The 22898-nt window shown below is 60.9% G+C and overlaps 2 protein-coding genes across 3 annotated transcripts in view; both read right to left on the bottom strand.

Annotated features, from left to right (window-relative positions):
- Positions 1–1717: 1717 nt before the first annotated feature.
- Positions 1718–20633, bottom strand: RHOT2 (ras homolog family member T2). 2 transcript variants are annotated; one of them, XM_064153252.1, is made up of 19 exons: positions 20528–20633; positions 20122–20180; positions 18992–19073; positions 18847–18890; positions 17865–17918; positions 17462–17514; positions 16823–16931; positions 16238–16339; positions 15730–15828; positions 13599–13707; positions 12791–12911; positions 10778–10862; positions 9375–9520; positions 9180–9280; positions 8966–9096; positions 7980–8060; positions 7082–7204; positions 6789–6991; positions 1718–3316 (listed from the first exon to the last, which is right to left on the bottom strand). In XM_064153252.1, exons 1-19 carry the CDS (start codon positions 20562–20564, stop codon positions 3199–3201), a joined length of 1857 nt encoding a protein of 618 aa, XP_064009322.1. In that variant the 5' UTR covers positions 20565–20633; the 3' UTR covers positions 1718–3198. The 2 variants fall into 2 exon arrangements, with proteins under 2 accessions (XP_064009322.1, XP_064009323.1); XM_064153253.1 differs by having other exon boundaries at positions 6789–6988.
- A 144-nt stretch (positions 20634–20777) lies between these two features.
- Positions 20778–22898, bottom strand: part of WDR90 (WD repeat domain 90) — a 39928-nt gene continuing 37807 nt past the window's right edge. The window contains exons 40-42 of the mRNA XM_064152644.1: positions 22734–22853; positions 22176–22260; positions 20778–21139 (exon numbers count right to left, since the gene is read on the bottom strand). Coding sequence (XP_064008714.1) covers positions 20982–21139; positions 22176–22260; positions 22734–22853 — 363 coding nt within the window. The 3' untranslated portion in view covers positions 20778–20981. The remainder of the gene's footprint in view (positions 21140–22175; positions 22261–22733; positions 22854–22898) is intronic.

Here is a 22898-nt window from a genome sequence, read left to right as displayed (position 1 = left end):
GCCTGGGCAGTGCCCCCACGCAGCAGCTGCCCCCAGTAAGGGTACACACATCCCAGCCTGGGCAGTGCCCCCGTGCAGCAGCTGCCCCCCAGTGCCCCTCTGCACCCCAGTCCAGGTCTCTACATCCTAGTGTGACTCCAGCATCTTGCCACAGGGGCCCTGGGGTGGCACTTATAGCCCAGCACGGGCACCAGCACCCCAGCTCCACATGCCTGCAGGACCTGGCAGAGTTATCTACAGACTTTGCCCACCCTGCCCTCGGTACCCACAGGTTAGCTTAGCCCTGGGCAAATTCCCCAAAGGTGCCACACCTGGCACAGGGTGTCTCCATCAGTACTCAGGCCAGGGCTGCTGCCCCCTGACCCCCACGTGCCCTGTCCTACAGGATGGCATAGCCTCAGGACACAGCTGTGGCACTGTGCCACAGCTCAGTCCTGCTGCAAGTGCCATGGGAGCTTTGGGCTTCACAGCTCTCTTGCAGCACGAGGCTGTCCACATGTGGCCTGGCACTGTCATAGCATAGGGCTGTTCATGGATGGCCTGGCACAGTTGTGGCATTGGGCTTTCCTTAGCCAGCCTGGGACTGCCATGGCATGGAGCTGCCCATGGCTGGCACATCATCATCATGGGGCTGGCTGGCCTGGCACAGTTGTAGCACTGGGCTGTCTATCCACAAACAACCTGGCACTATCACTAGCTGGCCTGGCACTGCTGTGGCAGGCTGGCTGTCCATGGTCAGCCTGGCACTGCTGCAGGGCTTTTTGTGGCTGGCCTGGCACTACCCTGGCACAGGGATGTTCACAGCTGACCTAGCATTGCTATGGCATGGGGTTGTCCTCAGAGGGCCTGCTACAACCCTGGTGCAGAACTGTGCCCACACTGGGTCAGAGTGGCAGGAGGCAGTAGCAGGGCTGTGTAACTGGTGTCAGCTGGCATGGGGCACACAGAGACACCAGGTAGTGGGGTGATGCCCAGGCTCCTTCCTCCGGGCTCACATGTGGCCAGAGGCGAGCTCCTGCAGCTCTGCCACATGCATCCCCAGCCCTGGCACAGCAGCCAAGGCTCTGGCACTATTAATACCCCCACAGGGCACGTGAGCCTGCTCCTCCCACGGGGCACAGCCTGGTTTGGACTCACCAGGGAGCTCTGCGTGTCCCATCCACCTTGGCATCACCTCCTCTACCCTGCAGTGATACCAATCCTGCCATGGCCCCCTGGCTGCCCTGCTTTTTGTGGTGGGGTCTCCTCTGCCACCCTGGAGTCACCTCTTAGTGCAAGGGGTCAGAAGAAGCTGGCATCCATGTGCCCAGCGCCTGGGGCTGAGTCTGCAGAGACAGAAACAGCCAAGAGAAAAGCTGCCAGGGGCAAAGAGGAGCAGGCACAGAGATGGCACAGCCCTGAGAGGTTTGGTGGGAGCCCCTAGCCCCATGTGCTGGGCACACAGAGCCTTGGCTCCTGGGGGCTGCCTCCTTCCTAGTGCCCACAAGAGCCCAACAAGGTGGCATGGGCACCCCTCATTTCCTTCCCCATCTTGGCTGCCACTGTTCCCAGGCACCAAAGAGCACTGAGCCTTATGCCCCAGTGCCAGGCTTCAAGCCCCTAAGTCCTTGTGAGTGGCTCCAGCCAGGGTGGGCAGCCCAGGCTGTGGAGGGGTGGCAGAGCCAAGAGAGGTGCCAGCTTTGGGTGCCTAGGAGAGGCAGGACAGAGCCTGCGAGAGGAAGGTTGTAAAAATTTATTGGAATGTAGAGAACAAACATCCTAAAAGGTTATGGCTTTGCCAGGCCTGGAGTGGGCACAGAGCACTGGGCACAGGCCAGATGAAGAGCCCTGCAACGTGGGCTCGGGCACAGAGAAGAGGCATGGACATGCCAGGGGCATGGCCCAGGCAGTGCCATCAACCACGGGCCAGCAGCAAGAGTGACACCAGTGGGTGCCCATTCAAGCTCTGGCACGGGCAGGGACCCATCCTGTGGGCAGCTCCAGGGAGCGCTGGGGTGGGGTCAGAACCCTGGGACTGTGCCCACCAGACACTGGCCAGGCCCAGCAGCTTCTCAGGCCCTGCGGTGGCTCCAGGCCCCCAGAGAAAACTCAGAGACCAAAAAACACTGAACAAGCAGCCCCTGTGGTGCCCTCGGTGCCACCCACCAGCTGCCTGCAAAGACACCCACCCTGGGTGGGCTCCAGGAGCTCAGCAGCTTTGGGACTGGCAGACAGGGGCAAAGCAAGGGGACTGTGCCCTGCATGAGGTCACAAGAGCTGCCCAGCAGCTGCCTGCCACCGTGGCAGGAAAGAACTTCCAGTTCTGCCAGTTATACCAGGAGATGCCAACGCCCAGAGCCTCACACGCTGGGACAGGGCCCTGTGGAGGGGAGAGCAGGACAGGGGCATCGTGTGGAGCGTGGCACCACGGCAGCAATGGCCCTGCCAGGAAAGGGCTGCAACCTGCCCTCCGGAGTGCTGCAGGCACCCTCTGCCCCCACAGCACATTGGGGCTCTTTGGGAACACTGGTGGCCAGGGCAAGGGGCAAATGAGCAGAGAGCCTGGCACACTGCAGGGCTCCAGGGCTTTCTGTTGCACAGAAGAGAGGAACCTGGAACAAGTGCTGGGCATTGTCCACTTCCCTCACCACCTGGAGCTGGGCATCGCCCCCTCCCCTCACAGCCTGGGGCTGGAAGCCACAGCCAGTGTCACAGTATGAGGGGACAGGAGGGATAAGCCTTCCCCAGAGCTGGCACAGGGCATGGAGGGTGCCCGGGGGGAGTGCTGGGACCCAGTCTGAGAGCTCTGCCAGCTGCTGGAAGGCCCCAGGAGGCTCTGGCAGTGGTGCTCACCCCTCCCCACACCACTCCTGCCACGAATGAGGGCAGCAGTGCAGCTCCCTGGGGAAGGCAGTGCCAGCCCCACAAACACCCAACCACTCGTGGGGGAGCTTAAAAACCACCGTTACAAAAATTGAACAGAGTAAAAGATGAGGCTTGGGCCTCCGACTGCTGCTGCAGGGGGAGCCCCGGAGCCAGGCTGCGGCTGTGTCCTGCTGGTGCTGGGCAGTCTGGTTCCACTGGTCCTGCAATCCAAGCTGGGAGGAGGAGGAGAAGGAGGAGGAGGATTTCCCCAGCACAGCAGCTGAAGGCAGGATGTCTCCTCAGTGGGGCCAGGGAGGCTGGTGTGCCATGGAGGACAGGGTGGCAGAGTGACCCTCACTTGTTCTTGGCTAGCACACGATAGAGGGTGAAGCCTACCAGAGCTGCCACAGCTGTGCCCAGAGCCACCCGGAGCCAGAAGGAGGCAGCTCCCAGCTCCACGGTGTTCAAGTGGCTGCAAGGAAAGAGAGAAGAGGCTGGTGAGGGGAGGTGGCACAGCAGGACAGAGGGTGCAGGTCCAGAGTGGGCACACTGCCCTGTTAAAGGCTGCCAGAGGCTCTTCGTCCCTGCGAGCTGGTGGCACTTTTCACCCAGCATCAGAATGGTAAGGACTGGAAGGAACCTCTGGAGATCACCCAGCCCAACCCCCGGCCAAGAGGCACCCAGGGCAGGGCACCCAGGAACACATCCAGCTGGCCTTGGAAGCTCTCCACACAAGGACACTCACAGCCTCTCTGGGCAGCCTGCTCCAGGCCTCCCACCTGCTCCAGGCACCCTCACAACAAACAGCTTTCTCCTCCCGCTCAGATGGAACCTCCTGGGTGCCACTTTGTGCCCCTTGTTCCTGGGCACCACTGACAAGAGCCTGGCCCCAGCCTCTTGCCTCCTCTCAGCCTCTCCTCATGCTTTCACCACAGTCACGGTTTAAGCCCACGCTCGGGAAGGGTCAGATCCTGCTCAGGCTCCCATGACCTCCAAGGGCAACCAGAGCAATCCTGTGCCCACCAAAGCAAAGCACACAAAGGTTCCCTGCCCTGTTGGCAGCAGGAATGTGGTTTCAGCCTGCCCTGGACTGGAAGTGGCACAGCAGCACCTAAATAATTAGTAGGAGCACGGAGGCAGGGAGCAGCCTTTCTAGGTCAGGCTGCTGCTACAGCTCCAAGTGCAGCGAGACCCAGAAGTGGAAGCAGGGTACAGTGGCACAGTGCTGCTGACCCACGGGGCCAGCCGTGCCCAAGCCTAAATCTTCCCTTCCTGTTCTTTGACAGGGAATTAAGCAGCAGTGTTGATCTGCTGGGAGGTAGAGACTCTGCAGAGAGCTCTGGCCAGGCTGCAGCCATGGGCTGAGGCTATGGGGATGAGGTTCAACATGGCCAAGTGCTGGGTCCTGCCCTTGGGGCACAGCAACCCCAGGAAGGCTCCATGCTTGGGGCAGAGTGGCAGGAAAATGCCCATCAGAAAAGGGTTTGGGGATGCTGGGTGACAGCAGCTGAAGATGAGCCAAGGGGTGCCCAGGTGGACAAGAAGGGCACCAGCAGCCTGGCCTGGATCAGCAATGGTGTGGGCAGCAGGAGCAGGGCAGGGATTGTGCCCATGGACTGGGCACTGGGGAGGCCCCAGCTTGAGCACCAAGGCCAGATCTGGGCCACTCACTCCCAGAAGGACACTGAAGGGCTGGAGCAAGGCCAGAGGAGGGCAACAGAGCTGGGGAATGGTCTGGACAACAGGGCTGGGCAGGAGCAGCTGAGGGAGCTGGGGGTGTGCAGTCTGGAGAAAAAGAGGCTGAGGGCAGAGCTCATTGCTCTCTACAGCTACCTGAGAGGAGGCTGCAGCCAGGTGGGGGTTGGGCTCTGCTCCCTGGGCTCAGGAGATAAGAAGGAGAGGAACTGGCCTGAAACTGTGCCAGGGAAGGGTTAGGTTGGAGAGGAGGAAAAATTTCTTTGCTGCTAGAGTGGTGAGAGACTGGCACAGGCTGCCCAGGGAGGCAGTGGAGTTTCTTGGAGGTGCTCAGGAAACCTGTGGCCATGGCACTCGGGGCCAGGGTTTGGCAGCCGCGGTGGTACCCAGTGTCTAGTTGCAATGGATGACCCTGGAGGTCTTTTCCAACCCAAGTAACTCCACGATGTTATGAGTCTGTGTTACACAAGTACCTGGTGGCTGCACAAGGTCATGACTAAAGCCCATCCCTGGAGGTGCTCAGGAAACCCATGGCCACGGCCCTCGGGGCCAGAGTTTGATGGCCACGGTGAGATTGGGCTGCTGGTTGGATCTCAGAGGCCTTTTCCAACCCAAACAATCCTAACGTTCAGTGACTCAAACACGTGCTGCCCCGATGCTTCTGTGTGAGGAGGAGGAGGAGGAGGAGGGAGCTCATGCATTATTCATGCCCCACTCAGTCAGCACAGAGCAGCCAATCGTGGGCCCTCCCTTACGCTGTTATTTATTTAAGCCACAGACCCTCAGATATATTAAGAATATTTAAATTTTAATGCTGCAGAGAGGGAGGGGGCTGGGGAAAAAAAAATTAAAGTGTGTCAGCTCTAAAAATAAAGTTGTTTATGGAGAAGAAGCTGCAGGGAAAACCACTTACTGGTAAATCCCAGCCTGTCTCCCAGCACACCCACACGGCTCCTCCCAGGAGGGCTCTGTGCCCACCCCTGGGCTGCCAGAGAATCATGGAATGGGTTGGGTTGGAAAGGGCCTTCAAGATCACCCAGTTTCAACTCTCCTGTCACAGCCAGGGACACCTCCAGCTAGTGCAGGTTGCTCAAGGCCTTGTCCAGCCTGGCCCTGAACATCTCCCTGGGCAAACCTGTGCCAGTCTTTCCCCAGCCTCATGGGGAAGGATTTCCACCTCATGGCTACATGCAGATCTTTGCAGTCTGAGGCCAGCACCTTTTGTCCTGCACCCCATTCCTTTGTCCCTCTCCAGCTCTCCTGCAGCTCCCAGCAAACACTGGCAGGCTGCTCCAAGGTCCCCCTGAAGCATTCTCCACTCCAGGCTTGAACATCCTCCACTCTCCCAGCCTGGCCTCACAGCAGAGCTTCCACCCTGCCAGCACTGCTGTGGCCTCCTCTGGCCCTGCTGCAGCAGGTCCCTGTCTGTGCTGAGCACTCCAGAGCTGCCCCAGCACTGCAGGGGGAGTCTCAGCAGGCACAGCAGAGGGGCAGAATCCCCTCCCTGCCCCTGCTGCCCACACTGCTGGGGATCAGCCCAGGACAGGCTGGGGCTGGGCTGGCAGCCCTCACTGCCAGCTCCTGGCCAGCTTTGCACCCCCAGCACCCCTAAGGCCTTCTCCTCCGAACAGCTCTCAAGCCACTCCTCACCCAGCCTGGGTTGGTACCAGAGATTTACCCTGCCTTAGGTGCAGGACCTTGCCCTCAGTTGGCACTCATCAGGTTGTCACTGTCACACCTTTGCAGCCATCTGGATGGATCCTGCCCCTCACACAGGTCACCCACACCACACAGCTTGGTGCTGCCAGGTAGGTTTTTCCTTCCCACATCTGCCCTCACTGGCCTGGCTGCCCTCCCTACCCCCTCTCTGAGGTGCAGTTCAGGCTGTGTGAGCAGAGGTCTGGCTTCACAGACCTTTTTTTCAGTCTGATTCACCTCCTCAGGAGAAAATAGCTGCCACCTCCTCTGCGGGCCGTGCCAACCCGGGCTGGCTGCTCCCCTTTGGCAGCTTCCTTATCTCAGCCTTCCAAAATAACCCTCCCGTGGCAGGATCTAGCTTGCAGAGACACACAGGAGGCAGCAGGGAGCCTCCACCCTCCCCCAGCAGGCCAAGAAGCAGCCTTTTTTGTTGCAGTTACTCCTAGGAGAAGGCAGCAAAGCAAAAGCAGCGTGGCAGAGGCAGGCTCTGAACGCAGCCTCCCAGGCTCTGCCCCCCAGCCCCCAGCCCCCTCCACGAGAAGGATACTGACGGGAAGGTGGCAGCTGTGGCCAGTTTGGTGTAGATGGTGGTGCTGGGTGGGCCCTGGCCGTAGCAGGAGAAGGAGAAGGGTGGTGGGAGGCAGTGCTTGTAGCAGAACTCAGCCGGGGAGGGCGTGGGCTGCTGGCTGGCTTCTGGCAGGTCTGCCTTGGAGGCCACGAAGACGCAGGGGATTTGGCTGTCCATGTAGTGCTGCTGCACAGAGAGGGAGAGAGGTCTCAGCAACTCACCCCTGGCAGATGGCACTGCAAAAGCTGAGCTCCTACAGGGCCCCCTGGCAGCTACCTTATAAACAGTGGCACAGTAGCTGAAGGACCTGGGGTCGGTCAGGTCGTAGAGGAAGCAGACGACGTCGCAGGCTGTGTCCGAGGGCTTCGCGAAGGTGGTGTCAGCACTGACCTCAGACAGCTGCAGCAGGAGGGGACAGCACAGCAGAGGGGTGGTGAGTATGGAAAGGACCTCGGGAGATCATCCACTCCAACCCCTCCCCCAAGGTCAGAAGATACTGGAAGAGGTTTTTTGCCCAGGGAGGCATCCAATGCCACATTGAGCAGCCTGAGCTGGTGGGAGGTTGGCACAGAATGATAGGGGTCTGGAGGGGAGCTCTGGAGATGGAGGTCAGCTCCTCTGCCTAGGGCAGGTCACACAGGAACACATCCAGGTGGGTCTTCAAAGTCTCTGCACAAGGACACTCCACAGCCTCTCTGGGCAGCCTGCTCCAGGCCTCCAGCACCCTCACAACAAACAGCTTTCTCCTCCACCTCAGATGGAACCTTCTGGCTGCCAATTTGTGCCCATTGCCCCTTGGCCTGGCCCTGGACACTACTCACAGGAACCTGGCCCCAGCCTCTTGCTCCCCACTGGTCCTGTAGCTCCTGCTGAGCATTGCTCAGATGCCCTCTGGGGCTGCTCTTCTGCAGGCTCTCAGCCCCAGGGCTCTCAGCCTTTGCTCCTGCCAGAGATGCTCCAGGCCCCTCAGCAGCTTTGCAGCCTGCCCTGGACTCTCCCCAGCCCAGCAGGACCCCAGCTGCAGCACAGCCTCAGGGGGAGTTGCCATTTCTGACACCAGCATGTAGATTGTGCCAGCCTGAGCACAGCTCGGACGTGCCAGGATGGCACTAGACCACAGCCCAGCCCTTCTGGAGCCACACAGAGCCAGCATGCCCTCCTCTCCCTCACTTACTATGAGGTACTTCTCCTGCCCGTTGACCTGCACCGTGTTGATCACGTATGGGGATGGCTGCCCTGGGGTCTCCTTCTGCACCTGCCAGAGGTGACAACAGCATCACAGAGAGCAGGGAGAACATTGCCCACTGCCCCACGTCTGTGGCAGCCACTGAAAGGGCCATTCAGTGCCCACCATGAGGCAAGAGGCTGTTGGTAACGTGCAGGGAAAGTCACCGTCACCCTGGGGAGGTGGAGCAGCCCCTCCAGACCCTTGGGATAAGCAGAGGGAGTGGGCTTGATCCACAGCTCCCTGAAAGGAAGATGGAGCCAGGCGGGGGGTGGGCTCTTTGCACATGCAACAAGTGACAGGACAAGAGGAAACAGCCTCAAGTTGTCCCAGGAGAGGTTCAGGTTGGACATGAGGAACAATTTCTTCCCATCAGGCTGCCCAGGGAGGTGGTGCAGTCCCCAGCCCTGGAGGTGTTTAAGGCTGTGTGGCTGTGGTGCTGAGGGAGCTGGTTTGGTGGCAGTGGCTGAGCAGCAGTGCTGGGGCTGTGAGCTATGGGTGAGTGGCTGGACTGGAGGAGCTCCAAGGGCTCTGCCAGCCTCAGCAGCACTGTGGTTCTAAGGACACAAGAGCCACAGCAACCAGCTTGGAGCGGGGCATGAAGGCCCTTGCCTGAACACCAGGACCACGCTGTGGGCAGGGAGGTGCTGGCAGGCAGCAGATCACTCAGCAGAGACTGCATGAGATTGGAAGGGACTCTCCAAGGGCATCCTGTCCAGCCCCTGCAGGCAACAGGGACACCTCCAAACAGAGCAGGCTGCACAAGGACACAGCAAAGCTAAGCTTGAACATCTCCAGGGCTCAGCCTCAACCACCTGCCTGGGCAGCCTGTGCCAGTGTCTCGTCACCCTCACTGTGCAGAGCTTCCCCCTGGTGCCCAACCAAGGCGCAGCAGGAGAGGTTTGGAGGCACAGGAGTGGGCAGCTGGCACTCACCGTCAGGCTCCTGCCCAGGAAGGCCTGCAGGAAGCAGGTCTTGCCCGTGCCGCGGGCACCCACCACCTTGCAGAGGAAGACGCTGCGCTGGGTCTGCCCTTTCTGCAGGTCGATCCTCTTCTCCCGGGTGACTGCCAGGAGATAAGGCTGGGTGAGCTGGGCAGGGAGGGGAGCCCAGCCATGGGCAGCAGGGGAGGGGAGGGCACGGCCACACCTGTCAGGGCCTGCGCCTGGGAGTCCTGCTCAGACAGGAAGGGGTAGCCCAGGTAGCCCAAGCACTCCAGGCAGCGCCGTGCGTCCAGGTACGCCAGCAGCCTGCAGAGACAGGGCACAGGCAGGGGGGCAGCAGGTCAGCCGGGGCAGAGGGAGCCGACTGAGGGCCAGGGGGGTGGTGAGGGACTGAGCTTACGTCCACTGGCAGAGGAATCCATGCAGGGGAAGCAGCCCTGCGGCCGTGGTGCATACCGTGTGGGAGAGCTCGGGGCCCCAGGGCACGCAGGGGAAGACGCTGAAGAAGCTCTGCAGCTCGGCCGGGGACAAGGCTCCGTCCTGGTCCTGCCCAAACAGAGGAGGGGTCAGCAGCCGAGGGGGCACACAGCACACTGAGGGGGCACACAGCACCCCAGCAGCTCGCTGCAGCCACCTCAGAGGGGCCCTGGCCCCACTGGCGGCTGGGAGGTGACAGGAGGACGTGGCACGAATCGATGGCAAACGAGGGCAGAGTGGTGGCAGTGTGCAGAGGGCCCCCGGGGTCAGGCGGCACTGCAGGGCACACAGCCAGCCTCTGCTCTGGCACCGCAGCTGCACCAGCTGCCAAGACCTGCCCACACACCCCGGGGACACTCACCGTGGCCTGCCACACTGCAGGGCAACTAACCTCTGCCTGTGGCCACTGTGTGCCACGAGGCAATGCCAGAGAGGATCTGTTGGCATCTGGCCACATAGGGATGGGCATAGATGCCACACTGCAGGTCCCCATGCCCACAGAGCTGTTTCACCCCAGGGACACACCAATACCTGAAAAGGCCTCCCAAAAGCCAGAGCATGGCACAACTCAGCTCCTTTCTCTCCCTCTCTATGGCCTAGCACCCTCTCCCCAGGGCTGGCAGCTTGTGCTTGGCTGTTGGCTGCATGCCAGCAGCTGTGCCCACTCTCTGGCTACCCCATGTGCTGCAGGCAGGCACTGTAAGAGGCTACACCAGTTTGATGTTAAGTCAGACCCACCCCCTGGAAGCTCAAACTTCACTGTCTGCCCTTTGGTGAGGGGCAGCAACCCTAACCCCATTCCCATGCCCCTGCTCAAGGGCAGTGACCCTAACTCCATGACCCTTGCTCAGGGGCAGCAACCCTGACCCCATCCCCATGGGCAGTGATCCTAACCCCATGCCCCTGCTCGAGGGCAGAGACCCTGACCCCATGCCCCTTGTTCAGGGGCAGCAACCCTGAACCCATGCCCATGCTCAAGGGCAGTAACCCTAACCCTGTGCCCCTGCTCAAGGGCAGCAACCCTGACCCCATGCCCATGCCCAAGGGCAGCGATTCTAGACCCACACCCCTTGGCCTGCCCCTAACCATATGCCCACGCTCAAGGGCAGTGACCCTAATCCCATCCCCCTGCTCAAGGGCAACGACCCTAACCCTATGCCCATGCCAACTTGCTGTGGCCACCTCCTGCTCCCACACCCTTGGTACTGAGGTGTGAAAGGAGCAGCGTGGCAGAGGACAATGCTTCAGTGGGCTCCCCCCCAGAGTGCCTCGCCCAGCAGAGAGCCGTGCCCATACTCGCCGGTGCCCATACTCGCCGGTGCCCACCTTGTCGTGCTTCTCAAACATGCGCTGCAGGAACTGGTAGCCCAGGTGGTTGAGCTCCGTGGAGCAGCCAGGGGGCAGGCGGAACCTGGCACAGCGGTGGGGGAAGGGGAGAGATTAGGAAGAGATTCTGAGGGGCACTGAGGGTGGGGAGAGACTGGCACAGGTTTGCCCAGAGAGGCTGTGGATCACAGAATGTGTGATTCAACCTCCCTGGAGGTGTTCAGTGCCAGGTTGGATGAGGCCTTGCGGCTGACAGAATGGTAGGGGGGTGGAAAGGAGCCTCTGCCCAGAATGGGTCTGCTAAGTCTCCACACAAGGACACTCCACAGCCTCTCTGGGCAGCCTGCTCCGGGCCTCCAGCACCCTCATGACAAACAGCTTTCTCCTCCTGCTCAGATGCAACCTCCTGCCTGCCACTTTGTGCCCCTTGTCCCATCCCTGGGCACCACTGCAAAGACCCTGGCACCTCTTTTTTGCCACTCACCCCTCAGATATTTACAGACACTGCTCAAGTCCCCTCTCAGCCTTCTCTCCAGGCTAACCAGCCCCAGGGCTCTCAACCTCTTCTGAGAGCTGTTCCAGTCCCTTCATCGTTCTCACAGCCTCCCCTGGGCTCTCTCTGCCCCTCCTGACCTGGGGGCCCAGAATACTCCAGACATGGTCCCACCAGGGCAGAGCAGAGGAGGAAGAGAACCTCTCTTGACCTGCTGCCCACACTCCTCCTCAGACCCTTGAGGGTGCAGAGTGACCTCTCCTCAGCACATCCACACTGCTCAGACAGCCCAGACGCAGCCCTTGCTTTGTCCTGTGCCCAGGGCACCAGGTGGGCACAGCACCATCCTAGGGGTGCTTTACACCAGCACAGGCCCTGTCTGAGGGGAGGCTCAGGCCTGCTCCCAAGTCAAAGCCTTTCATTGCTACCAGCTGTAGGGTGGCAGAGGCAGAAGTGCCGCAGCAGACAGGAGGGTGATGCTGGCAGCTCACTGCTCCTGACAGAGCCTTTCTGGCTCAGCTCAGCACTGCCCTCAGGAAACCCTGCTTGATGCTAAGGCAGGTCAGGGACAGGCTTTCATTCCTCACCTACACCAGAGCCTGCAGCACAGGCAGCAGCTCCAAGGTTCTGTTGTTGCCAACCCCACATGCTAGCTCCTGCCCACAGGGGAAAGCGAGGACCACAAATCTGACCCTGAGGGTGAGGCTTCAGCCTCAGCTGGGGAATGCACCATGGAGGTGTCACAGCTGGAAAAGGCCTCCAAGCTCACCCAGCCCAATCAGCAGTCTAGCACCAAACCCTGGCCCCAAGTGCCATGGCCACAGGTTTTCTGATCAGCTCCAAGAAAATCCACTGCCTCCCTGGGCAGCTTGTGTCAGGCTCTGACCACTCTGGCAGCAAAGAAAATTTTCCTCCTCTCCAACCTAACCCTTCCCTGGCACAATTTCAGGGCAGCTCCTCTCCTTCTGTCCCCTATTGCCTAGGCAGCAGAGCCCAATCCTCACCTGGCTGCAGCCTCCTCTCAGGGAGCTGTAGAGAGCAATGAGCTCTGCCCTCAGCCTCCTCCTTCTGCAGGCTGCACACCCCCAGCTCCCTCACCTACTCCTCCCCAGCCCTGCTCTCCAGACCCTTCCCAGCTCTGTTGCCCTTCTCTGGCCTTGCTCCAGCCCCTCAATGTCCTTCTGGGAGTGAGTGGCCCAGAACTGACCTCAGTGCTTAAGCTGTGGCCTCCCCAGTGCCCAGCACAGGGCACAATCCCTGCCCTGCTCCTGCTGCCCTCACCACTGCTGATCCAGGCCAGGCTGCTGGTGCCCTTCTTGCCCACCTGGGCACCCCCTGGCTCTTCTTCAGCTGCTGTCACCCAGCACCCCCAGCCCCTTTTCTGCTGGGCACCTTTCCCCTGTAGTTGCCTGACAGTGCAGCCCCTGGGGGGCAGAAAGCAGCCAGCACAGGCAGTGGGGAAGCTGAGCTGTGCCCCACGGGAGCACTCCATGCTGCCCACTCCAGGGCAGGGCACGTACTGTGGGTGCAGGTAATCGTCTGTCAGCTCCAGCTCATCGTCGTAGCCAAAGTGGCGCAGGATGGTCCAGGTGGTCTCGTGCCGACCCCGCTGGATGAAGAGAGTGTTGAGGAAGAGGAAGCCTGCAGGGAGATCAGGGGCTCAGACCACAGGCACTCAGTCTCAGGGACCCACTCCTTGGGATCTCTCTTCCCCTGGGAGATCAGACCCCAAGCACTCAGTCTCAGGGATCCATTCATGGGGATCACTCTTCCCTTGGGAGATCAGACCCCAAGCACTCAGTCTCAGGGATCCATTCATGGGGATCACTCTTCCCTTGGGAGATCAGACCCCAAGCACTCAGTCTCAGGGATCCATTCATGGGGATCACTCTTCCCTTGGGAGATCAGACCCCAAGCACTCAGTCTCAGGGATCCATTCATGGGGATCACTCTTCCCCTGGGAGATCAGACCCCAAGCACTCAGTCTCAGGGATCCATTCATGGGGATGACTCTTCCCTTGGGAGATCAGACCCCAAGCACTCAGTCTCAGGGATCCATTCATGGGGATGACTCTTCCCTTGGGAGATCAGACCCCAAGCACTCAGTCTCAGGGATCCATTCATGGGGATCACTCTTCCCTTGGGAGATCAGACCCCAAGTACTCAGTCTCAGGGATCCACTCCTCCCCAGGGCACAGAGGCTGCTGGGCCAGGGAGTTCTGGCAGCCACAGCAGGCCCAGGCTTGCTGTGACAAGAGGCAGAGCCCAGCCTAGAAGCTAAGCCCGGGCCCCTGAGGCTGGGCAGCCCGGGCAGCCCTGGCACATTACCGTTGAGCGTCAGGCCGCTGTCCTGCACCCCATCGGTGGTGTTCTTCCACACAACCATCTTCACATCCTCCAGGGCCTGGGGAGCCAGCGGGTTGCCAAAGCAGGATTTCTGCCTCCCAGGAGAGAGAAGGGCATTGGGGAGACCTTCTTGTGGCCTTCCAGAAGGCAAAAAGGGGTGAGAGAGCTGGAGACAGAGTTCTGAGCAGGGCCTGTGGTGGCAGGCTGAGGGGGGATGGTTTGAACTGCAAGAAGGAGATTAAGAGTGGAGAGAAGGGAGAAAGGTTTGGTACTGAGGGTGGGGAGAGCCTGTCCCAGGCTGCCCAGAGAGGTGGGAGCTGCCCCATGGCTGGCAGCACTGCAGCTCAGGTTGTGTGGGGCTGTGAGCAGCCTGCTCTGGGTGGAGAGGTCCCTGCTGAGTGCAGGGGTTGGACTGGATGAGCTTGGAAGGTCTCTTCCAACCTAAAGCACTCTATGATGATGTAGAAAACACACAGTGAAGGTTTCTTCTTCTCCAGCTTCATTCAGACTTTTGCTGAGGGTGTCTGAGACAGGCCAAGGGAGAATGGTTTGGAGCTGAGGCAGAGCAGGGTTTGAGTGGAGCTGAGGAAGTTGTTCAGTGTGAGGGTGGTGAGAGTCTGTCACAGGCTGCCCAGGGAGGATGCGGATCACATTCTGTGATTCTGTGCTCTGCAACCTTCCTGGAGGTGTTCCAGGCCAGGCTGGACGAGGTGCTTCTAGGACAAAAAAGTCCCCCCAGCTGAGAGACCACTGCCTCAGACCCTGCCCAGCCTCCTGACCATCACCACCTGCAGAACCTCTCTGCCACAGCATCCTCACAGCTATGCTGAGGCAGTGTGGTTTGGGTGGTCAGAGAGTGAGGTGGATGGGAACTGGTTGAAGGGAAGAATTCAGAGAGTCGTGGGATGGAGTCTAGTTGGAGGCCTGCAGCTAGTAGAGTCTCACAGAGATCAGTGCTGGGACCAGTTCTGTTCAATATATTCACCAATGACCTGGCTGAGGGCACAGAGGCCACTACCAGCAAGTTTGCTGATGGCACAGAGCTGGGTAGAGTGCCTGACAATCCTCAGGCTGTGCTGCCATCCAGCCAAACTGAGACTGGCTGAGAGCTGGGCAGGGAGAAATGAAGTTCAACAAGGGCAAGGGGAGAGTCTGGCACCTGGGAGAGAACAACCTCATGGAGCAGGATAGGCTGGGACAGAGCTGCTGGAGAGCAGTGAAGGGGAAAAGGACCTGGGGGTGCTGGTGGATGGGAGGGTGCCCATAAGCCAGCAGTCTGCTCTGATGGCCAAGAAGGCCAAGGGCATCCTGGGGTGTATTAGAAGGGCTGTGGTGAGTAGGTCAGAGAGGTTCTCCTCCTCTGCTCTGCCCTGCCCTTGATGAGGCCACATCTGGAATATTGTGTCCCGTTCTGAGGCAGTCAGTTCAAGAAGGACCTCAGGGAACTGCTGGAGAGAGTCCAGCACAAAGCCACAAGGATGGTTAAGGGAATGGAAGATCTCTCTCAGGAGGAGAGCCTGAGGGAGCTCAGACTCGGAGCTTGGAGAGGAGGAGCCTGAGGGCTGCCCTCAGTCACGTTTATGAAGAAGGTGAGAGCCAAGTGCATGGAGCTAGACTCTGCCCAGTGATGCCCAGTGGCAGGACAGCAGGCACTGGTGGAAGCCGAGACACAGGAAGTTCCATGGAAACACAAGGAGGAATTTCTTCACAGTGAGAGTGACAGAACCCTGGAGCAGGCTGCCCAGGGGGGCTGTGGAGTCTCCCTCTCTGAAGGTACTCAGGACCTGCCTGGATGTGTTCCTGTGTGATCTGCTCTGGGCGATTCAGCTCTGGCAGAGGTGTTGGATTAGATGAGCTCTGGAGGTCCCTTCCAGCCCCTGCCAGTCTATGATGATGTGAGGCTCCTGACCCTCCCCCAGCAGAGCAAGCTCAGCCCAGAGCAGATGAACAGTTGTGGATCTCCACAGGCCTGGAGATGCGTGGCGGAGATTCTGACAGCAAACAGGGTGCCTGTGGCAGCTGAGGGGCAGCTCTCCTGCCTGCCAACAGAAAGGCGACCCCAGGTGCCCTCCAGAAGGGGCTGGGCACTATCTGAGCTCCACAGCAGCCCTACCTGGAAGTAGTTGAGCTCCTCATCGCTGAGGATCTGGTTGTTGTCCTGGTCTGAGAGGGTGAAGATCCGCGTCAGCGCCCGGGCACAGGCAGGCTTCAGCTGCAAGGGACCAACCAGGGTGACAAAAAACAGGGCACCACCTTCAGCCTGGCTCTTCCTCCTGCCTCCTGAAACCCCAGGCACAGAGGAGATCCCTTTCTGCCCTGGCTGGGGTCACAGTCCATCTAGACCAGCACTGCAGGCACCTTGGGGCTGGCACTAAGGACCAGGAGAGCCCAGGGGGAAGACTTCTCCTGGACTCTTCCTACCATGGCCAACACAATTTGGAGCATGAGGGTTGGGTGGCTGCTCTCATGCTCTGGCACCACAGCTGGGTGCTTCCCTTGTGCCCAGGCTGTGCTGGCCCAAACTCTCCTCCCTCCTACCCAAAGGCCTGAAGCCCAGCAGGAGAGCAGAGCTCTGGCATGGGAGGGAGACTCTGGCAGGGCTGGCAGCAGCTGTTCCCTACCTGCTTCTCCTCGGGGTTGTAGAGGGGCCCTGTAGGGTGCAGCACAGCCTTCTGTGCGTAGTAGAACAGCTCAGAGATGTTCTTCAGGTTCTTGGCAGAGCACTGGGGATGGAGAGGAGACAGTTCCATGAACAGGGACAGGGGCAGGAGGTGGGCAACAGTGTCTGCCTGAGCCAGACGAGTTGTGCATCAAAGCATCAGGAAGGGGCAAAGCAAGCCAGGGGGCAGGAGGGGCAGAAGAAGTGAGCTGAGGGGCAAGAGAAGTGAGCCAGGGGGCAGGAGGGGCAGCGAGTGAAAAATAAATACAACCCAACAAAACAGAAACCTCCTGCTCGTGGCTTTGGCTTTGCTGTGCCTGCTCCACGGCCCCAGAGCCAACAAGGGCTGCATACAGCCCCTACAGCTACAGAGCAGCAGTGGGCAGATGCTGAAATCCACCCTCTGAGAGGAGGGCAAAAGCCAGAAAGCCTAAAGCAAAGCCCTCAAGACTTGCACTTGTGCAGAACAAGGGCAGCAGCACAGCTCCCCACAAGCTCTCCTAGCCCTCAGGGAGGCTTTCTGGAGCTCCAGCTCTAGCTCCCTCACCTCCACACAGGTCTCAATCTCTGTGAACTGATTCATGATGGGCAGGATGACATCCATGGAGCTCCCCACCTGCAGGTCAGACTTGTTCCCCACTAAAATAATGGGGATCCTGGGGAACAAAGAGGAGAATGTCAGAGAGCAGCAGTGAGGCTTTGCTGCTGGCCCATCCCCACCCGGCTGAGGCCAAGGAGCTTCCCCAGTCCTTCTCCACAGGGGCCACAGCAGCTTTCCTTGCCTCCCACGGCTGGCAGCATCCATCTGGACAAACCTGATCCTGCTTATGCTTTCACCCAGCACCAATATGTTCAGCAGCCTTTAATCCAGCACAGAAGCCTCCTGCCTAAGCCAGCCACACACACACTGTGGCTTCTGTGCTCCCATACCCCCCCAGCACCCAGCAGCCTCCTCTCCCTCCCTGCCTGTGAGGAGATCAAGGATGGGAAAGCATCCTTCCTCCTCCTGTGCCACTCAGTGAGATCCACAAGGGACAAAAGCCCCCACAGTGGTGTGAGCACACAAGGCATGAAGCTGGGTTGACCTCCACAAGCTCAGGAGGAGGAGAAGGGTGGGCACCCCACAGCCTCCAGAATGCCCCCCCCCCCCCAACAGCACCCATGGATGCCAGGCAGGCAGAGCTACCTGGAGCGCTTGGCAGCTCCTCCGTTGACCATGGGGATCCACTTAGTGCAGATCTGCAAGGGTGAGCAGAGGGAGAAATAAAAGCAGCCTGGAGAGGGACAAGCAGCTCCCAACACAGCTCCCACAAGAGCCAGCAGGACTCTGCAGCCATCTGCTCCCCAGCAGGCAGAGGGATGCTGGATGCCAGCAGGAGGCTGGCACCAGCCTGTTGCCCTCCCCCCACGCACCCAGGATATGAGGACAACAAGCACCACAGGAGCAAGCTGGGGCTGTGCTCAGCTTGCCCTTGGCTTGCAGGGATCACAAAGCCCAAATCCCACTCTCCTCTGCCCCCTCCCCCCACCCTCAGCCCCACAGTCCTCAGTGGTGCACTGGAGCAGCACTGCTGGGGGGCACCAATTACCTTCTCAATGGTGGCCTCCTTGGTGACATCGTACACCACACACACTACATTGGCCTGCGAGACAGAAAAGGAGCAGAGGAGGAGCAGTGAGGGAGGACCCCTACAGTGCACCCCTGAGATGCAGAGGCCAGCTCAGGCCACCCCCTGCAGCCCTCACCCCGATGGGTGGCAGGTGAGTGCCCACCAGCACCGCTGCCCCCACCTCCTCACTCCCACCACCAGGCTGTGTGTCCTTCCCCCCAGCTTGTCTGCAGCAGGCAGGAAGGATCCTGCCCCTCCTAGGAGAGAGTTCAGTGCTAATCCCCAGGACACGCAAAGCTTCAGGCAGGATTTCCTGGAGCCCTTTTAAGCCTCTCTTGCTGTCTGGGTGGAAGGAGCAGGACTGCCATGGCCACCAAGTCACCTCCTGCCAGGGTGGAAAAGGTGAAGTGGCCTGGCCCACGTGAGACAGAGAGAAGAGAATTTTATTCTCCATCAACAAGAGGTCCTCCCCTGTGCAGAGCCAAGCTTAATCCCAGGGCAGAGCAGAGCAGCTGGGCACAGCCATGAATTATTCCTCCCTACCTGCTCCAAGGGCTGGGAATTGCTTTCATCCTTTCCTCCCTGCCCAGTGCTCCCCAGAGACCTCTCAAATGAACACCTCTGTGATACCCTTTTGTCAGGCAGCCACAAGGACCTAAGTGAGCATCCATCCAAGCTCAACAGCTGTGGCTCCTCTCTTCTGAGCCTGCTGGGAACACCCTGAGGCTTGGAGGGCATCACCTGCTCAGCAGCCTCCACCTCTCCCCTTCTGGAGGCTCCCCAGAGGGCCAGGCCAAGCCACACACAGCAGCTTAGATGGCAGAGGAGGATTAACCCAACCTCTGCACAAGCCAACAGCCTTAATCCAGAGCTCATCAACTGCCTCCCAACCGCGGGTGCCCTCCGGGCAGAGCAGGCAGCCACACTGCTGCCCCGCCACTGCCCCAACAGCCCTGCTCACCTTGGAGATCTCCTCCTGCAGCTCATCCTCTGTCTGTTCTGACTCTGAGAGGGGAAGAGAGATGTCACCAACTGCCCCTGGCACCGGGGACCCATGGCCACGGCACTCAGCTGGGCAGAGAGGGGCAGGAGGGATGGAGCTGTACCTGAGTAGTCCACAATGTGCGTGGGGACCTTCTCTGGGGTGACATCAGCTGGGATTGTGATCTCCTCTGCTCGAGCAGGGACCTGCAAAGCAGGCTCCAGTCAAGGCAGCAGACTCCAGCCCAGCCAGCTGTGCCAGCAGGAGGGGTGACAAGGGACTTCAGATCCCAACATATCCACTGCCCAGTGCTCTCCCTGCCAGGCTGGGATGAGCTCCAGCCCATGCAACGCTCCCAGCCCCCACCAGGGCACAGCTCACTACGGCCTCACACAGCCAGTGCCCCACACAGGGAAACCCCCAACCACCTCCAGGCCCTGAGCCCTTCCTCAGGCCCCAGCTGCTAAGCAGGGAAGCCAGCTGCCAGACCAGCCAGCAGTGCCACCCCCGCAGATAAGCCCTCAGCACTCCCCGGTCTGACCTCTTGGCAGCTGGCAGAAGCTCTAAGCTGCTTGTCTGGACTTTGCTGTGAGAGCACAGCAAGGTGCACAGAGCTGGTCCTCCCCCAGGCTCCTGGAGCTGCTACTCAGTGCAAACCTGGCACCAGCTGCTCCTGGGCAGTGGGAGAAGCCACCTGATAGCACAGGGCAAACATGCCCAGCCAGGCTGATCCTCTTTCCCTATCCAAACTGTGATGGGACAGTGAGATGCTCCAAGCAGCATCTGCAGGGGGGCAGGATGCTGCTCCTCAGCCACAGTCCAGCTCAAAGAACCAAGCTTCATCTCCAGATGGACACAGAACGGCTGGGAACGTAGCTCATCCCTTTCATGCACCTGTGCCAGTGCCACTGCAGTAAGGCTGGAGCTGGGGAGCCGATGGCCTTCGCCCAAAGGGCAAAGCTCTGCTGCTGGGCACAGAGAACTTCTTCCCTCCAGCCACAGCGTGCGGGAGCAGAGCGCCGGGAGGTGCCCACGCTCCTCCCCACAGCAGGCAGGGCCCTAAGTTAGGCATCAGAGCACCGACTGGAGCTCCACGTGGTCCTCACAGCTCTGGCCCACCTGAAGCAGCCCCTGCCTGTCACCACTCCCCCAGGAGCTGCACACAAGTCCCATCTCACCTCGGTGCCACTGGGGTCCCACCCTGGCACAGCACCCAGAGAGGGAGCAGGCAGCATCCCCCCTGCCCTCGCTCACCTCTTCAGGGAACTCCTCGCCCACCAGAGCCATAATCAGAGATGTCTTCCCCACCTGGGCTAGGAAAGAAAGGGCAGACATTGGCACCGGCGTTGCACAGCCCGGGCAGGGCACGGGCCGAGGGCAGCGCCCGGCCGCAATCGCACCCGCCGTGCCCGGCGCGGCTCTCGGCGGAACGGGAGGTCGCTGTGCCCTTGCCCTGCGGCAGAGGACGGCAGAGCGGTGCAGCGCTTCAGCCCGGCTGGCCCGGGGCTACTGGAGGGGGCGGGTAACAACCTCCTCTCCCGGGGGCACAGTCTCCAAGCCCGCCAGCTCCGCGCACCGGGGCCACGGGCAGGCCCGGCTGCTCCCCTCCACCAACCGCAGCCCTCCCGTTGGACCCCGGCGTCCCGTCTCCCGGCCTTACCCTCCCCCAGCAGGAGGATGCGCACGTCCCGCTTCATGGCGGGGGCGCCGCCGCCGCCGCTCCCGGGGCCGCCGCTCCCGGGGCCGCCGCCGCCTCCCCGGCCCCTGCCCCGCAGCCGCACCGCTTCCGGCCGCACCAGCGAGCGGCGGCGCAGAGCGGCGCGGGCAGGCTCGGGGCCTCCCTGGCCCACCCCCGCCGTGGCGCCCCCTGGCGGCAGCAGGCGCGGCGCAGCCGTCTCGGACCTCCCAGCTCCAACTCCCGCTGCTTTATTGAGGAACGATGAAAGCGAAGGGCAAAACCAAGGCTCCGAGGCGCATCCCCGCCGGGCACCCGCTGCCTCCTGCGCCGGGAGGCTGAGCCCTGCCCGGGGCCTTGCCCATGAGCCGGAGCCTGGTTCAAAGAGTTCCGCCGGCTCCCCGCTGAAGGAGCGCTGCCGGCTGCGGGGACGCTCGGCTCAGCCGCCCGTGACCTCCCAGGCAAGGACCGCGCTGTGGGAGGCTGTGAGGAGGCGGCGGCCGGAGGGGGAGAAGCAGCACAAGTGGACGGCGTCGTCGTGGCCGGCGTAGTCCTGGGCACCGCTGCCGGGGCTGCGCAGCAGCCTCAGGAGCCGCTCTGCGGGGAGACGAAAGCGCTCGGTGCCAGGGCAAGAGGGCTCGGGCTTCGAGACACGGGGACTGTCCCTGCCAGCAGCACCATGCCCTGGCTCTCAACGCTGTGCTGAGCCGGGGGGCAGGGGAGAGCCTCTTGGGCAGAGCAAGCAGGCAACTAACAGCTGGTGCTGAGGAGGCAGCATGGCGCTGCCCGGGGGACTGGCACACGGCAGCGATGAGGCAGCAGCATGCCACAGGGCAGCGCTGCTGCCTCACACCCCCACGGTGCCCGGTCCTGCCCTCAGCAGGTGCCCTGCAGCCCTGAGGCAGGCATGGAGGAGAGCCTGCTCCCAGGAGCTGCTGTGGGAGCAGGGTGGGCACAGGTGCTGCCTCCCTGTGCAGACACAACTACAGGAGCAAAGGCCCCTTGCTAGGAGAAGGGTGCTGGCTCTCCCCATGCCGTGGTCCCTTTTGCCTCCTAGGCTGCTGGAGAAGAAGAAACCTTCACTGTGTGTTTTCTACATCATCACAGACTGCTTTAGGTTGGAAGAGACCTTCCAAGCTCATCCAGCCCAACCCCTGCACTCAGCAGGGACCTCTCCACCCACAGCAGGCTGCTCACAGCCCCACACAACCTGAGCTGCAGTGCTGCCAGCCATGGGGCAGCTCCCAGCTCTCTGGGCAGCCTGGGACAGGCTCTCCCCACCCTCAGTGCCAAATCCTTCTCCCTTCTCTCCACTCTCAGTCTCCCTCTTGCAGTTCAAACCATCCCCCCTTGGCCTGCCACCACAGGCCCTGCTCAGAACTCTGTCCCCAGCTCTCTTCTGGCCCCTCGAAGCACTGCAAAGCCACCAGGAGGTCTCCCTGGAGCCTTCTCCTCTCCAGGCTGAACACCCCCAGCTCTGCCAGCCTGGCCTGACAGCAGAGCTTCCACCCTGGCAGCACTGCTGTGGCCTCCTCTGCCCCACCCCGACTTGCAGGAGGCAGGAGAGATCCCTGCCCCCAGGCTGGGAGAAGGCAGCAGTGCCAGCAGCCCACTGGCTTCCTCTGCTACTCACCCCTGGAGCCGATGGCCATGAGGCGTGCAGCAGGAGCCAGGCTGAGCGAGGTGGCCAAGTAGGGCAGGGAGATCCTCTGGACCACCTGTGCTCCAGCAGAGAAACACAGCAATGCCTCAGACAGCGGCAGGCAGCAGGGCAGAGTTACTGCAGCCACAGCTGTCAGGAGGGGAAAGGGCTCCCTCTCCATCTGGCCGATGCTCTGCAGGGCACCTCTCAGAGCTCTCACACCTGCTAAAGGCATTGACCTTCCAGAGGAGACTCAAGGAGTGCTCCTGAAAGCAAACGCCTTTCTCTCGTGGCAGATCAAGAGGCAGCAGGGACTGGCAGCCTGCCCAGGCACAACCTGAGGCAGAGTCAGTGCCTTGGCTGCTCCCCTGGGCCAGAGCAAGGTGGTTCTGAGATGAGAAGTTGAGCAGCTGCTTGCCTTAACCCACCTCAGATGTGGCTTTTTACACAGGGCACTGCTCCCTTCCACCCAAATGCACCTTCTCTGCCCTGGCCATGGCCTGGGGGTGGCAGAGCAGCCCCCAGAGCAGCCTGGCAGGGCAGCATTACCTGTTTCTTATGCAGGCTGTAAAACAAAGCTTCCTTCTGCATCCCGAAGCCCACACAGACCAAGGTGGAAGGTTTCCAAGGGCAGAAGGCAGCCAGGCTGGGCGGGAGGCTCTTGATGCCCTGGGGAGGGAAACCAAAAGGGGGAAAACTGAGGCTGGCTTCTGC

This window comes from Pogoniulus pusillus, chromosome 13 (assembly GCF_015220805.1).
Source record: "Pogoniulus pusillus isolate bPogPus1 chromosome 13, bPogPus1.pri, whole genome shotgun sequence".
Lineage (NCBI taxonomy): Eukaryota > Metazoa > Chordata > Aves > Piciformes > Lybiidae > Pogoniulus > Pogoniulus pusillus.
The sequence above is the reverse complement of the archived record's forward strand: the minus strand, read 5'-3'. Positions and strand labels throughout refer to the sequence as shown.